General features: G+C 60.3%; 1 protein-coding gene and 1 long non-coding RNA gene across 5 annotated transcripts in view; one reads left to right on the forward strand and one right to left on the reverse strand.

The window, feature by feature from the left end:
* The first annotated feature begins 146 nt into the window (after positions 1 to 146).
* On the forward strand, positions 147 to 6,935 carry LOC141959473 (uncharacterized). Its single transcript, XR_012633446.1, has 2 exons — positions 147 to 338; positions 6,849 to 6,935. It is a non-coding gene; the product is annotated as an uncharacterized LOC141959473 (long non-coding RNA).
* A 131-nt stretch (positions 6,936 to 7,066) lies between these two features.
* The window catches only part of NRF1 (nuclear respiratory factor 1), a 75,688-nt gene continuing 69,508 nt past the window's right edge, over positions 7,067 to 13,246 (reverse strand). For all 4 annotated transcript variants that reach the window (XM_074903580.1, XM_074903577.1, XM_074903579.1 and 1 more), the window contains one exon: positions 7,067 to 9,423. In XM_074903580.1, the coding sequence (XP_074759681.1) occupies positions 9,260 to 9,423 (164 nt within the window). In that variant the 3' untranslated portion in view covers positions 7,067 to 9,259. The remainder of the gene's footprint in view (positions 9,424 to 13,246) is intronic.

Here is a 13,246-nt window from a genome sequence, read left to right on the forward strand (position 1 = left end):
CGGGGCGGGAGGGGGGGGTGAGGGGGTGGCCCAAGGTGAGCCCTGCCCCCCCCCTCCCTCCCCGCCCCCCCCCCTTCCCCGGGCCCGGCTCCACCTTCCGGGGCACCTGGGCCAATTGGGAGCCGCAGGGGGGGTCCCCCCGGCCGGGCTAAGGCCGCCGCTGCCGCCGCTCCCCGGCACTTGGGCGAGCGCCGGGGTGGCGGGTGGCGGCGGGGATCCCCCCCCCGGGGCGGGGGTGTGGGGGGAGAAGCGGGGGGTCCCGTGGCCGTCGTCCCCCCAGCCCCGGGGTGACCCCCCCGTCGGGTCCCGCTTTGGCCGAGGCAGCGCCCGGAGCAGAGGTAAGTGCGGCCGCCTCGGCCCCGGGGGGGGGTCGGGTCCGGTTGGGGCCCCCCCGGGGCTCAGAGACCCCCCCCTTGGCCGTCCCCTTCCCCCCGGGTCCCCACCCCGGCAGGATCCGGCCCCGGGTCGGCGTGTCCCCCCTCCCTCTCCCCGCTTTTCCTCAACGTGGGGTCCCCTCCCTACTCGGGCTTAGCCCCCCCACTACACCCCCCCCTCCCAGCGTCCCCCATCCTTCCCAGGGCCCCCCCAAACCTCTGCCGTCGGGGGGGGGGGAATGTGCGTGTCGCAGCGATCGCCTCTCACTGGGGCGTTGCGGGTGACAACGAAATAGGGGTCCAGCCCCATGGCCCGCAGCCTCCGCCTCCCCTCAGCCTGGGGGGCGTTATTTTGGGGTTCAGAGGTGCCCCCCACACACCTCCCCGGTGGGACGAGTTGCTGCTTTGCAGCCCCGATGGCAGCTCCGGTGTCACCAAATAGCGCCCGTAACGAAAGCCCGGCTGAGGGGGACACCACCAACATGGGGGGTGGTGTTGCTTTGGGGGGGGGTCCATGCCCCCCAACCCCCGGGGTAAGTACCCCCCCATCGGCCCCCTCCCTCTGCCTGGTGCTGCGGCGGGTGGAGGGACCCCCGGGGGGGTCAGGGACGCTGAAACCTCAGCCGGGGGGGCAGGGTGGGGTCTCGCCCTGGGCTGGGGGATGCTGTGGGGCGAGGGGGGGTCCCCCAGGCGCTGGGGCAGCTGATGGGGCCATGGAGGGTGACTCCAGCACTGCGGCACAAATCTGCCTGGTTTAGCCCCAAAACGGGGCTCCTGGCTGCGCGCGGCAGCTCCATCCCTGTCCTGTCCCTGTCCCCATCACGTTCCTTCCCCATCCCCGTCCCCTCTGTCCCTGACCGCATTCCTGTCTCCATCCCTGTCCCCGTCTCCGTCCCCATTCCTGTCTCCATCCCCATCTTTATCCCTGTCCCCGTCTCTGTCCCCATTTCCGTCCCCATCCCCATTTTTATCCCTGCCCCGTCCCTGTCGCCATCCCCATTCCCGTCTCCATCCCTGTGCCCATCCCCTTTTCTGTCCCCATTCCTGTCCCCATCCCCGTCTCCTTTCCCATTCCCATCCCCATCCCTGTCTCCATCTCCATCTCCATCTTTGTCCCCATCTTCCTCCCCATCCCTGTTTCTGTCCCCATCTCCTTCCCCTTATTGTCCTTGTCCCCATCCCTGTCCCTGTCCTCCCCTGGGCTGTCCCCAGGCACCCACTGGCGATGCCCACAGAGGGGGCACCTGCACCTGCATGAATCGGGGTGTCAAGCGCAGGCGGGTGCCCACCCCCTGCACCCCATGGCATCGGCAGTGGCCGTGGCCCCGAGCCACCGCAGTCCCCGTCCCCTGGCGGGGCAGAGGCGGTGGCCGAGCACTACCTTGGTGCTGTCGGTGCCTGGAGCATCCCCGGGTGACGCCGGTGGCTTTTTTGGGGTTGGGGATGGGTTTTTGCCCCGCTGAGCCCCAAAACGGAGCTTGGGGACCACAGGACCCTCCGCGTCCCCATGCCGAAGGTCTCGGGCCTTGCGGCAAAGCCTGCCGGAGACCTTGGAGGGGGCTGCCGGGAGCGGGGCCGGGGGGGCCCCGGGGGGGGGTGGCAGCATCCGCAATGCGGCAGCTCCCAACGTCATGAGCTGGGGTGCGGCGGCTCCGCAGAGGGGCTGGCTCAGCCCCCGGGGCCGGCCGGGCCCCCGACTGCCGCAGTGGCCTTGGGCGGAGGCAGGGGGACGGGGACAAGGTGGGGGACACCCCCAAACCTGCCACCTTCCCCCCAAAACCGAGTAGGCTACAGCACCCGCGAGGCGTTGGGGCGCAGGGGGTCAGCGGGGAAGGGCCGGATCCTGGCTGGCGCGGTGCCGGGGCCACGCGGGCCGGCCCACGGCGGGGATTAGGTGCAGCCGTCGTTGTCAAAGTCACGCCAAGGATGGCGGCGGGCTCGGTCTGGCACGCGGCCCCCCCGGGGACCGGTGTCCCCAAGCCACCGTGGCGCCGGCGTGGTGTCCCCCAGGTGAGGACGGTGCCGCGGCCTCGGGGGCTTCCCGGCCTGTTGGGCTGCTTGGCTGAGCACCGTGGGGCTTTGGGGGGGCTCCTCCAGGTTTTTGGGGGGCTTCGCTGCTGAGCGAGGTGGGTGCAGATGGGGGGGGGACACACATCTGTGGGCATTAACCCCTCCACGCTCAGCGCTCCCCAAGTCACGGGCATGGCCGAGCCGAGCGGGCGCCGCCGTTTGTCGTCAGCCCCAAATTCAAGGCCGGACGGGGGGCGCGAGGGGACAGTGGCTGCGTCCTTGAGGGGGGGGGGGGTGTCAGCTCCTGTCACCAGATTTGGGGCACCCCGAGCTCATCGCGGGCTGCTTGGCTTGTTGGGGCCTCGGCTTTGCCAACACAAAGGAGACTTTGTGCCTTCCTCCTCCTCCGCCACCACCGCCATGGCCGCTGGGGACGGCGTCGCAGCCAGCCGGGGGGGGTCGCAGCCACCTGGGGAGGGGGGGGGGGGATTTGCAACCATCTTGGGGGGGGATTTTCAAGCTTTTAGGCGGTTTGCAACCATCCAGTGGGGCTGCAACCTTTTGGGAGGGGGTCTGCAACCTTCCAGGGGGTTTGAAACCCTCTGGCGGGTCCGCAACCTTTTGAGGGGTGGGGGGCTTGCAATGTGTTGGGTTTTTTTTTTTTTGGGGGGGGGTGTTTGCAGCCATCCAGGGTGGCAGAGACTATTTTTAGGGTCGGCCAACATCAAGAGGGTTGGCAACCTTGTGGGGGATTTGCCGGCGTCCAGGTTGGTTTGCAGATAACCAGATGGTTGTAACCTTTGGGGTGGGGGGGGCTGGCAGCCATTTGGGGGGGCTTTGCAGCTATGCGGGGGCTTTGCAGCCATCCAGAGGTTTTCAGCCTGCTGAGGGGGTTTGCAGTGTTTTGGGGGGATTTGCTGCCATTTAGGGGTTTGCAGCCATCCAGGGCGTTTGCAACATTTGGGGGGATTTGCAGCGTTTTGTGGGGTTTGCAGCCGTCTGGATGCTTTGCAGCCGTACACAGGAGGTTGCAACGTGGGGTTTTGGGGGGGAGAAGGGGGGTGTCTGCGACCATCCAGAGAATTTTCAACCTTCCAGGGTGGATTTTCAACCTTTTGGGGGATTTGCAGCCATCCAGGGATTTGAAACCTTTTGGGGGGGGTTGCAACATTTTAGGGTGGGGGTTGAAGCCATCCGGATGGTTTACAGCCAGGCAGGGGAGGGGGGTTGCAACCTTTTGGGGGGGGGGTTGGCAACGTTTCCCTGCAGACCTGGGGCTGAGACACTCACGTAACCCCAAAGGCGGCGGCTGGGAAATGGCTTCCAAGGCCGGGACCCAACATCGCCTCGGCCCCGTCCCGCAGCCCGAAAAACCCCGAAAAACCCCAACACTTGCCCAGCTGAGCTGGGCACTGGTTTTTCCCAACCCTCCCCGGAGAGACGGCATCGGGAAGAGCATCTCCCTTCGCTCGGTGGTTTCCAAAGCATTTTTACTGGTTGTTGATAATTTATTCCCTTTTTTTTTTTTTTTTCCATCGCTGTTTCAAGGCTGGAGACTGGGCTGGGGGCGTTCAGCTCCCACTTATGGAGGATTTAGGGGGGAAATAAGGGGGGAAAAAAAAAAAAAAGGAAGGTGCGAGCTCGCTACTCCTGTTCTGTGTATGGCACTGGTAGAATTCACTGTGCAACCCCGCGGTCAGTGAATTACCATAGGGCCATAAACAGAGCAGAGAAAGACCCGCGAGCCCCGCAGGGCCATCGCCGACGTCACCTGGCCCGTTTTGGCACTAGCACATTTTTGCTTTTATCTGTAGCTTTTGAGCAATTATGTGTAGTGCCAATATGGGAGACGGTGGAGAGAGCAGCGGCGGGGTGGGGGACGGACAAGCATCGGTGTTGGGGAGGCGGTTTCAGCTGGAGGGTGCTGGGAAAGAGGGATGCTGCTGGGGGTGGGAAGGTGGAAACCACCCCGAAATTGCTGGGGTGGTGGAAGGATGGTTGTCAGTTCCCAGCCATGGGTGTCGTTGAGGGGGTGTCTGCCCCAACGTGGTGTCCCAGTCCATGGAGGCACCTCAGCCAGGCTGTGCCCCCGTGGTGGCCATCACGAAGGGGATGGGACACCCCCCACCCCCCCCATTGTCCCCTCCTGGACCACGGTGGTGGCATCTCCCCAGGGCTGAGCCAAGCAACTCCACGGGGGTCCACAGGGGCTGAGCGTTGGGTTTTCTGACTGGGTGGGTGAAATGATTTTTTTTTTTTTTTTTTTCCCCTATTTTTTTGCAGCTTTCCAGGCCTGGCACCATGGCCATGTGTCCCCCCCACCCCACCCCGTCCCCACGTCGGGGCCTGGCTGCTGCGATGGCGCCAGCGGAGCCCGGCCCCGGGGCTGCCTTTGGCAATGGTAGAACTCACACTGGTGCGGTAGCAGGATCCGGTGGTTCTAGACTTGCCAACTACAGCCCCGGGGAACCGCCGCGGACACGGGCCCCTGGCACCCATGGGTGCAGCCGGGCACCCTGGGCATCCCCCCCGCCGCCCACCCAGAGCTCTGCTGGGGGCTGGGAGGGTCCTGCTCTGCCCAGTGTGGATTTGGTGGGGTGGGGGGGGTGTCTGTGCACACGTACAGGAGGAGGGTGATGGTGTGACCCCCCTCACCTGCCCCGAGGAGGGGATCTGGCATCCCGAGGTGTCCCCATGGTGGGGGGACAGGGACCTGCTGGATATTTACCACTGGGGCAGTGCGGCCGCGTGTCCCCGCGTGACTCCAGGCGTTAAGGGCTGATCTGGCCCCACGGTGTGGGCGGGGCGGGGCGGGGGGGGGGATTAGGTGGCCAGCTCCTGCCCCCGACCCTGGATCCAGCGCTGACCCAGCCCCTAGTTTCTGGGAAGGGGGTGGGGGGGAAACTGAGGCACCGCTGAAGCAGCTTGTGGTGGCAGCTGCCACGTCCCCTGCCTGTGTCCCCAGGTGCAGGAGGGCTGGTGACAGCTTTTGGGGGGAGGACAGGGGCAGCTCTGGGCTGAACCGCTGGGGGGGTGGGGGGCCGTGCACACCCCCTTCACCCCCAGGGCGGCTGGCCGGGATATGTAGGGCAGCGCTGGGTGATTACGGGGCTTTCGGCGTAAGCCCGCGGAGATTGGATCACGCTGGATTAGGCTGCACGCTCAAATCATCCTCCCTGCGCCGGGGGGCGGGGAGGGACGGACGGACAGACGGACGGATGGGGGTCCCCATCGGCCTCCCGGGGCAGGTGGGGGATTGGGGGGGGGGCACAGGCTGTCTGTGTGTCTGTCTGTTCATTCATCCGTCCATCTGCTCATCCAGCTAGCCAACGTCCATCTGCCCGTTCACCCAGGCTCCCATCCGCTGTCAGTACAGGCATCCATCCCTCTGTCTGTCTGGACGTTGAACCATCCATCTACTCATACAGCTGTCTGTCCGTCCGTCCAGGCAGCCAGCCATTGCTCCATGTACCAGTCCATCCATCCACCCACCCACCAGTCCATCTGTCTGTCCATCCACCCATCCATCTGTCCATCCATCCCCCAATCCGTCTACCAGTCCGTCTGTCCTTCCATCCCTCTGACCGTCCATCCCTCCCTCCCCTCAGCCAGCTCAGCAATGGGGCCCTGCCCCAAGGGGGGAGCAGGGGCAGAGCATCCTCCCCAAAGTCCCACCCCTCCCATCAGGCCACACCCACAAAAGAAGCCCTGCCCCTCCCCAAAGGCTCCACCCCCCCCAGCAGTCACCCCAAGGGGAGCTGGTGCCCCCAGGACCCCCACCCTATTGGGGCTCGCCCCAAGACACCCCCAGTCGTGCTCCTGCCCAGCTGCAGCAGCCAGGCTCACCCTGAACAACCGGCAGCGCTTTGGGGGCCAAATCCTGCAATCTGGGGCCAAATCCTGCAATTTAGGGCCAGACCTTGCAATTTAGAGCCCCTCCCCGGGCAGAACAGTGCTGGGATGGGGCTGGGGGTAGAGGCAACAAACCCACCCCCAGGAGCCCACGCTTTGGCCCCCCCCCCGATGCCTGGGGACCCCCACATAATGCCCGGGCTGGGGAGGGGAGCAGGATTGGGCCCCACCAGCCTCTCCCCAGCCAGGAAAACCAAAGCGAAGCTTCCTGGTGTGCCGGGGCCAGCACGAGCCCCCCCAGCGGGAGGCCCCGACCTGCTTATTAAAGACCGATTAACGAAGATTAAAGCTTCACGGCAGCGTCTGCTGGGCCCAGCCGCTTCCCCCGCGGCCTCGCTGCCGGATTCGGGGCCGTTTCAGGGTACCCTGACCCAACCAGGGGATGTCCTGGGGTCCCCGGGTCACCCTCCTGGTACACGTGGCAGCGTTCATGGCCGGGGACACCCACGAGCATCCCTGGGAGCCGCGGGAAAGCAGCCACATCCCTCCTTTCCTTCCTTCTGTCCCTCTGTCTGTCCTTCCAGCCTTTCTCCACTCTTTTTCTTGCCCCAGGCTCCAAGAAACCCGCAGGATTCACCGCGCCGGAGCCAGGGCTGCACCCGTCCCCCGTCAGCGTTCAAATAAAGCTGCTGAAACCCATCGCTGCGCGTCCCTGCCCCTCCTTGGGTCTGCGCCCCGATGCCCCCCGCACCCCTGTCCGGGGCTGACGGCCCTGGATGCTGCAGCTGAAAATGGAGGAATTCAACCCAAAGCGCAGCTCAGCCCCCGGGTGGGAGCGTGAGGGGGACGCTCAAGCACACCGGTGGTTTCCACCCAGGCCCAGGTTGCCGTTGGAAGAGTACAAAGGAAGGAGATAAATTGCACAAAGGAAGTATTAAGCCCCAAAATCATCCCAGCTGCGACCAGCTGCTCCTCTCCAGCCCCAAGGTCAGGGCAGGGCAGAGCAGAGCCGGGGTGGGGAGGGCTGGGGGTGCAGGACTGAGCCCCAAAACACCCACTGGGTAAGGAGGGATGGCAGGATACACCAAAACCCCCCAAAATACCCCAAAACAGGAGAGCCTGACGCAGGGGTAGACACATTTGTAACAATTTATTGAATGAGGCAATAATAGACACTGGGAAAACAAGGGGGGGTCCATGCTCTGCTACTTGCCTGGTTTTTGTCTTTTTGGGGGGGTGGGAGGGCAGGGGGGAACCTCTCGGACTAAAAGAACGTCATTTCATTGCCAAAGAAACACTGACTTGAAAGCCACCAACAATCTTCACAACAACGATAAAAAAAAAAATAATTAAAAAAAAAAAAAAAAGAATAATAACAAATTGGAGAACCAGGACTGCTTCTATGGAAAGATCTCCCTCCCCTCGTTAAAGTACAGAAGAAATGTATACAAAGAACATTTGATAATTTTCCATATAAAACAAGTAAATACAAGAATCTGAAAACTTTCTCGAAGGCGGAGCGAGACGTGGAGAACTTTGTTAATGGCCACTTGGAAATAATAATAAAAAAAAAAATTAAAATTAAATACCATGCACAACTGCACGCGCGGCGGGGCTGCGGCTGACGGAGGGTTCGCTGGGACGAGAGGCTTTGGCCCATGGGGAAGTCAAGTAAAATTTGCCTCCAAAAATCACCCCCCGAGGCCTTTTTTTAACACTTCTGGAAAGGGGTTTTTTTTGGGTGATGGGGATTAAAAGTCCCCAGCAGCAGCAGAGCTGTGCTGGGAGACGGACGTAGGGCAGGACCGGGGGGGGGTTAGAGGGGTGCAGGGGTCCCCGGAGGGAAGGGTCTGTGCTCGCATCCCCCCGCTACCTTCAAGGAAAGATTTTCCTGCGGGAAGTGGAGCCTCCGGGGACGGGCAGGGGAGGCGGCGGGGTCCGGGGGGGTGGCAGCGGGGAGCGGGACGAGCCCGAGGAGGCTCTTTGGCGAGGGACGTCCTGGGAACGTGGCGGGCGAGCGGTGCGGGGAGGGGGACGCAGCCGGAGCCCCTCTAGAGGCGTTTCCACTCCAGTCTAAATCCACAAAAACGGGAAATAATAATAATAATAACAATAATTATAATAATAAAGAGAAAAAAAAAAAAGAAAAAAAAAAGACCTAAAATGGCAGGTATGTTTCGAGAGCAGAGAAGTAAGAAGAGGTCTCCAGTGTGCACCAAGGGGAGCCGAGCGCGGCGGGACCCTCTGCAGCGGCGCTGACAGTCCTCAAAGGCTGAGGGGGCCTCGCTCGCCGGGGCGGGGGGGCGGCGTGGGGGCTCCTGGAAGAGCCTGATCCCTTCCAGAGCTTTGTCCCCCCCTGCAGTCACACATGCATTTTTTTTTTTTTTTTCTTTTCCCCAGGAGAGAAGCCTTTTCCAAACTCTTCTTTTTTTTTTTTTTTTTTTTTCTTTTCGTTTGGTTTTTGGTTTGGGGTTGGGTTGTTGTTTATTTTCCTTTTTTTTTTAAATATAAAAGTCCACGTTAAAATCTTTGAAACCTAATTTGCCAAGTGCAGACGGCGGAGGGCTGTGCCCGGGAGCGGTGGTGATGCTGCTGGAGCAGTTTTGGCCGAGGGTGTCCGTGCTCCCCCCCCGTGCCTCAGCCCCCCCTCAGGCCTCACCCTGCTCGATCCCATGCTGGGGGCAGGGCGGGGGGGGGGGAGGGGGCCAGAAATTGGGGCTAAAGGGGTCGAATTATTTTCTTTTCTTTTAAATCTCCTCGGAATGAAATGTCCCATCACAATTTGGCTTCTCACTCCTACAAGAGCAGAGTGGCGCTATAAAAATGCACTTAACACATCCTCTGCTAGTATTATTTTTTTCTTTTTTTTTTCCTTTAAAAAAAAAAAAAAAAAAAAGTTAACAAAACCTTTGCTTCCAAAGCTGGGAGACTCAATGCCACCTGATTGCATCTCTGGAGAGGCGTAAAAAAATTATTCGCGTTAAGAGACGAGGAAAATCACCACGATCCTGCTCTGGGCATCGTCACTGTTCCAAGGTCACCACTTCCACTGCCTGCCCGTCCATGGTGACAGCACTGTCCGCTATCCTCGTGGTAACGGGTGCCATCGCCACCTGAACGGGGCCGTTGCCTTGGGCCAGGCTGGTCACCACCGTCTGGTACATGCTGACAGGGATCTGGACGAGACCTGAGGAGAGAAGAAAAAAAAAAATAAAATAGGAATGGGGTTGGGAGGGAGGGAGCAGAGTGAGACCAGCACGAGGGATGATGGTGGTGTGGCCACGGGCCATGGCATGGCTGGTCCCCAGGGGTTTGGGGGCTCCGGAGGCACCAACAGCAGAAGGACACGGACCTGCTCCAGCGGGGCCAGAGGAGGCCACGGAGATGCTGGGGGGGCTGGAGCCCCCCTGTGAGGACAGGCTGGGAGAGTTGGGGGGTTCAGCTGGAGGAGAGAAGGCTCCGGGGAGACCTTAGAGCGGCCCCCCAGGGCTGAAAGGGGCTGCGGGAAAGGGGGGAGGGACTCGTCATCAGGGGGAGGGACAGGACGAGGGGGAATGGGGTTAAACGGACAGAGGGGAGATTTAGATGGGATCTGAGGCAGAAATTGTTCCCTGTGAGGGGGTGAGGCCCTGGCACAGGCTGCCCAGAGAAGCTGTGGCTGCCCCCTCCCTGGAACGGTTCAAGGCCAGGTTGGACGGGGCTTTGGGCAACCTGGGCTGGTGGAAGGTGGCCCTGCCCGGGGCAGGGGGTGGCACTGGGTGGGCTTTAAGGTCCCTCCCAACCCAAAGCATTCTATGCACAGAAAGCCAGCAATCAGGGAAGACACCTGCCTCCCACCCACCAGTGTCATGCTGGTGTCCTTATTTGTGGCTTGGTGGCCTCTCTGAGCCAGATGGGACCAGGGGTGGGACAGGGTAGGGTTGGGTGGCAGCACAGTGAGCTCAAGGCTGTCTGGCCCCAGGGAGAGAGAATAAGGTTAAAGAGGAAAGAAATAAGAAATTGTTGGAGGAGGAACCCAAAGCAGGTGCTGGGGTGGTGCAGCAGGTACCTGTACCCCCAACCCTGCCAGGCCGGGTTTTGCTGGAGGCAGGGATTGCTCCCGCACATTCCTCCCCCAGCCGTGAGCGTACCACACACAGCCCAGCAGCGGTCACCCACGGACAAGGAACACCCTTCTGAAACCATTTTTCCACTTGATTTGCCCAGAACTGGTAACACTGGGGCTGAGGAAAGGACAAATTTGGCTTCTCCCCGCCGTGACTCTTCCATCCCCTGTAACTCTTCACGGCACCCAAACACCTTCCCGATTCCACGGCACATGAGAGGGATCCCATCGCTGCACAGACCACAGACCCCCGCCTGGCCCACGAGCCCCAGTGCAGCCACCGGCCCCTCTCAAACACGATTCACCTCCTCCAGCTCATTCTCCACCCCAGCCGGGTCCTTCTGCCCTCGCACCAAGGCAGGTAAAGGGCAACATGGGACCAGCGAGCCCTGGCCAAGCCATACCGGCTCCAGGCACTCACATGTGCATGTATGTACGATATATAACAACAACAAAAAAAAGGAAAGCAAACCAAGTTTCTCAGCCTTTCCCCAATCATGGATGGATCCGGCAAAGTAGGAAACATCTTTTTCCCATGGGTGGCTCAGCTACAGAAAAGGATCAGACACCCCCGAGCTGAAGCTGGCGAAGCTTTGGCAAATTTTTGGCCACAGAGCAAAGCCCCACTGTGCCCAAAGCAGTGAGTTCTGGTTAACGAGGCAACACCAAGCGAGGCGACAACGAAACAAGGCCCCCGAGGATATTGTGATGTGAATGACGAAAAGAGGCGGAAAAAAAATACCGACAAGCACTGGTACTACTTGATACAGCTGGGCAGGGGAAGGGGAGAAGCAAATCCTGCAGGCAAGATAAACCTCATCTTTCTAGTCCGATATTATCTCCCTTGACCCACCTCACTTGACAAGTGAGCCTGGAAATGCGACTTTGTACGTGACATTACTGAAACTACTGACACCTCTGTTGTGGGGGGAAAAAAAAAACGCTTTTAGAGGTCAACAAATTCTCCCAGCCAGCAGCACGGGATGGCCACCTCCTAAAACAGCATTCAAGAGGGTTAGGACAGCAGGTTCCTGACCCAGGCTTTCCCAAAAAAAGCAGTACAATCTCTTTTGATTCAGGTTTCTGTGGCAGAGAGCAGACCTCTGTCCCGCCAAGGACACTCGTTTAATAACACGAGGCAGCAGAGCGCGGCGCGGTGTCCTCAGATAACTTACTGTACAGACGGGAAAGCTTAGGAGTTAATCGTGCTGACCAGGTGGGTGACCCCGGCGGAGCGCAGCGTGCTTTGCAGTCCTCCAACATCCCTCCTCTCGGGATCCCAAAGCGATCCGTGCGTAGGAAAAGTTTCCTGATCCCCCAGCCAAAGGGCTGCCCCACGCCAGAAGGGTCACGGCCACGGTCGTCCGGTTCACGGCCCAACCATCAGTGGTGTGATGGTTCAACACTGATGCTACGAGTGGTGTGGGGTCAGGAGAAGGTACAAAGCTCCCAGGGTGCTTCCCAATAGATGAGAATTTTAGGCAATGAAACACCAAAATGGGAGCTCAGGTTCAGCCTTCTTGAAGGAAATCTCCTATCAGACCCTTGAAGGAAATTAAGCTAATGAGGCTGGGGAAGGGCTGGAGAATCAATCCTGTGAGGAGGCAGGGCAGGAGCTGGGAGTGTTCAGTGTGAGGAGGAGGAGGCTGAGGGGAGCCCTCATCCCTCTCTGCAGCTCCTGCCAGGACATTGCAGAGAGGCTGGGGCTGGGCTCTGCTCCCAGGGGATCAGGGACAGGACAAGAGGGAACGGCTGGAAACTGCCCCAGGGGAGGGTCAGGCTGGGCAGGAGGAGAAAATGTTTCCCAGCAAGAGTGGTCCGAGAGTGGCACAGGCTGCCCAGGGAGGGGGGAGTCCCCATCCCTGGGGGGGTTCAGGGCCGTTGGGATGAGCTGTGGGGGATGTGGGGTAGAGGAGAACTTTGTAGAGTCGGGCTGAGGGTTGGACTCGATGATCCCAAGGGTTTTGTCCAACCTGAATGATTCTGTAGCACATTCCAGTTTAAGAGGGTGCTGGTACAGACCTGGAGATCTGGCCTGGATGCACCTAAAATCCCCGCTCCAGAGCAACAACCCAACCAAGCCCTTTGGGTTACTTGGGCTGCTAACCCCAAGGAGACTGCTGGAGCTCTCAAACGACAGTCTACCCATGGCCAACCCAAAGAGCATGCAACGTGGAAGGCCTGACCCCTCCATGCTGTTCAAATGCGCACGCTGGCCAGGGTCGGACTGCTGCCAAAGATGGGGAGACGTCAAGACCCAACTGGGGTGGTCTTTGGAAAGGATGAGTTCATGTCACCCAAGGTTTGGCCAAGGCTGGCCACATCTTGGAGCACATGGAAGAGCAGGGAAGTCTTCATGAGAGACGGCGACACACAGATCCCTTTCTGCATGGGATTAAGCTAAATCGCCTCAGCATCTGACGTAGCAGCCTTCCTGCCAGGGGTGGTAACAAACCAAAGGAGGAGAGGGCTGGAAAGTCTGCTGTGCATTAAAGCAGAGATGATCGCCCTTGGGAGAGAGACGATTAAACTACTGAGATACTGTAATCAGGTCTAGGATTGGCCCTGCGCTGCATCTGCTCAGACCTGCACCCTGATTAGCCCTAATCTAGCTGGCATATGTTAATCTAAAGCATGGATTTCAGACCATTTCAATTGTATTAAAAACAGGAAATCCGTTAGACAAAAAAACCCAACTTCTTGAGTCTTTGAAAAATACCTATCTGCAAAGAAAGCGGAGCCATGGCGGCGTGCTCCGTGAGGAACGGGGAGAGCCCTGGTTGGGTCAGGGAAGAGGGATCCTGCACACATGCCAGAGCAGCGCCTGCCCGGGAAGGGACCACAGCACGGGCCACGAATCGCGCACCGAATGCCACAGACTGGACGAGGGTTCTTGGCAAGAGGG

Source organism: Athene noctua, chromosome 3 (genome assembly GCF_965140245.1).
Source record: "Athene noctua chromosome 3, bAthNoc1.hap1.1, whole genome shotgun sequence".
Lineage (NCBI taxonomy): Eukaryota > Metazoa > Chordata > Aves > Strigiformes > Strigidae > Athene > Athene noctua.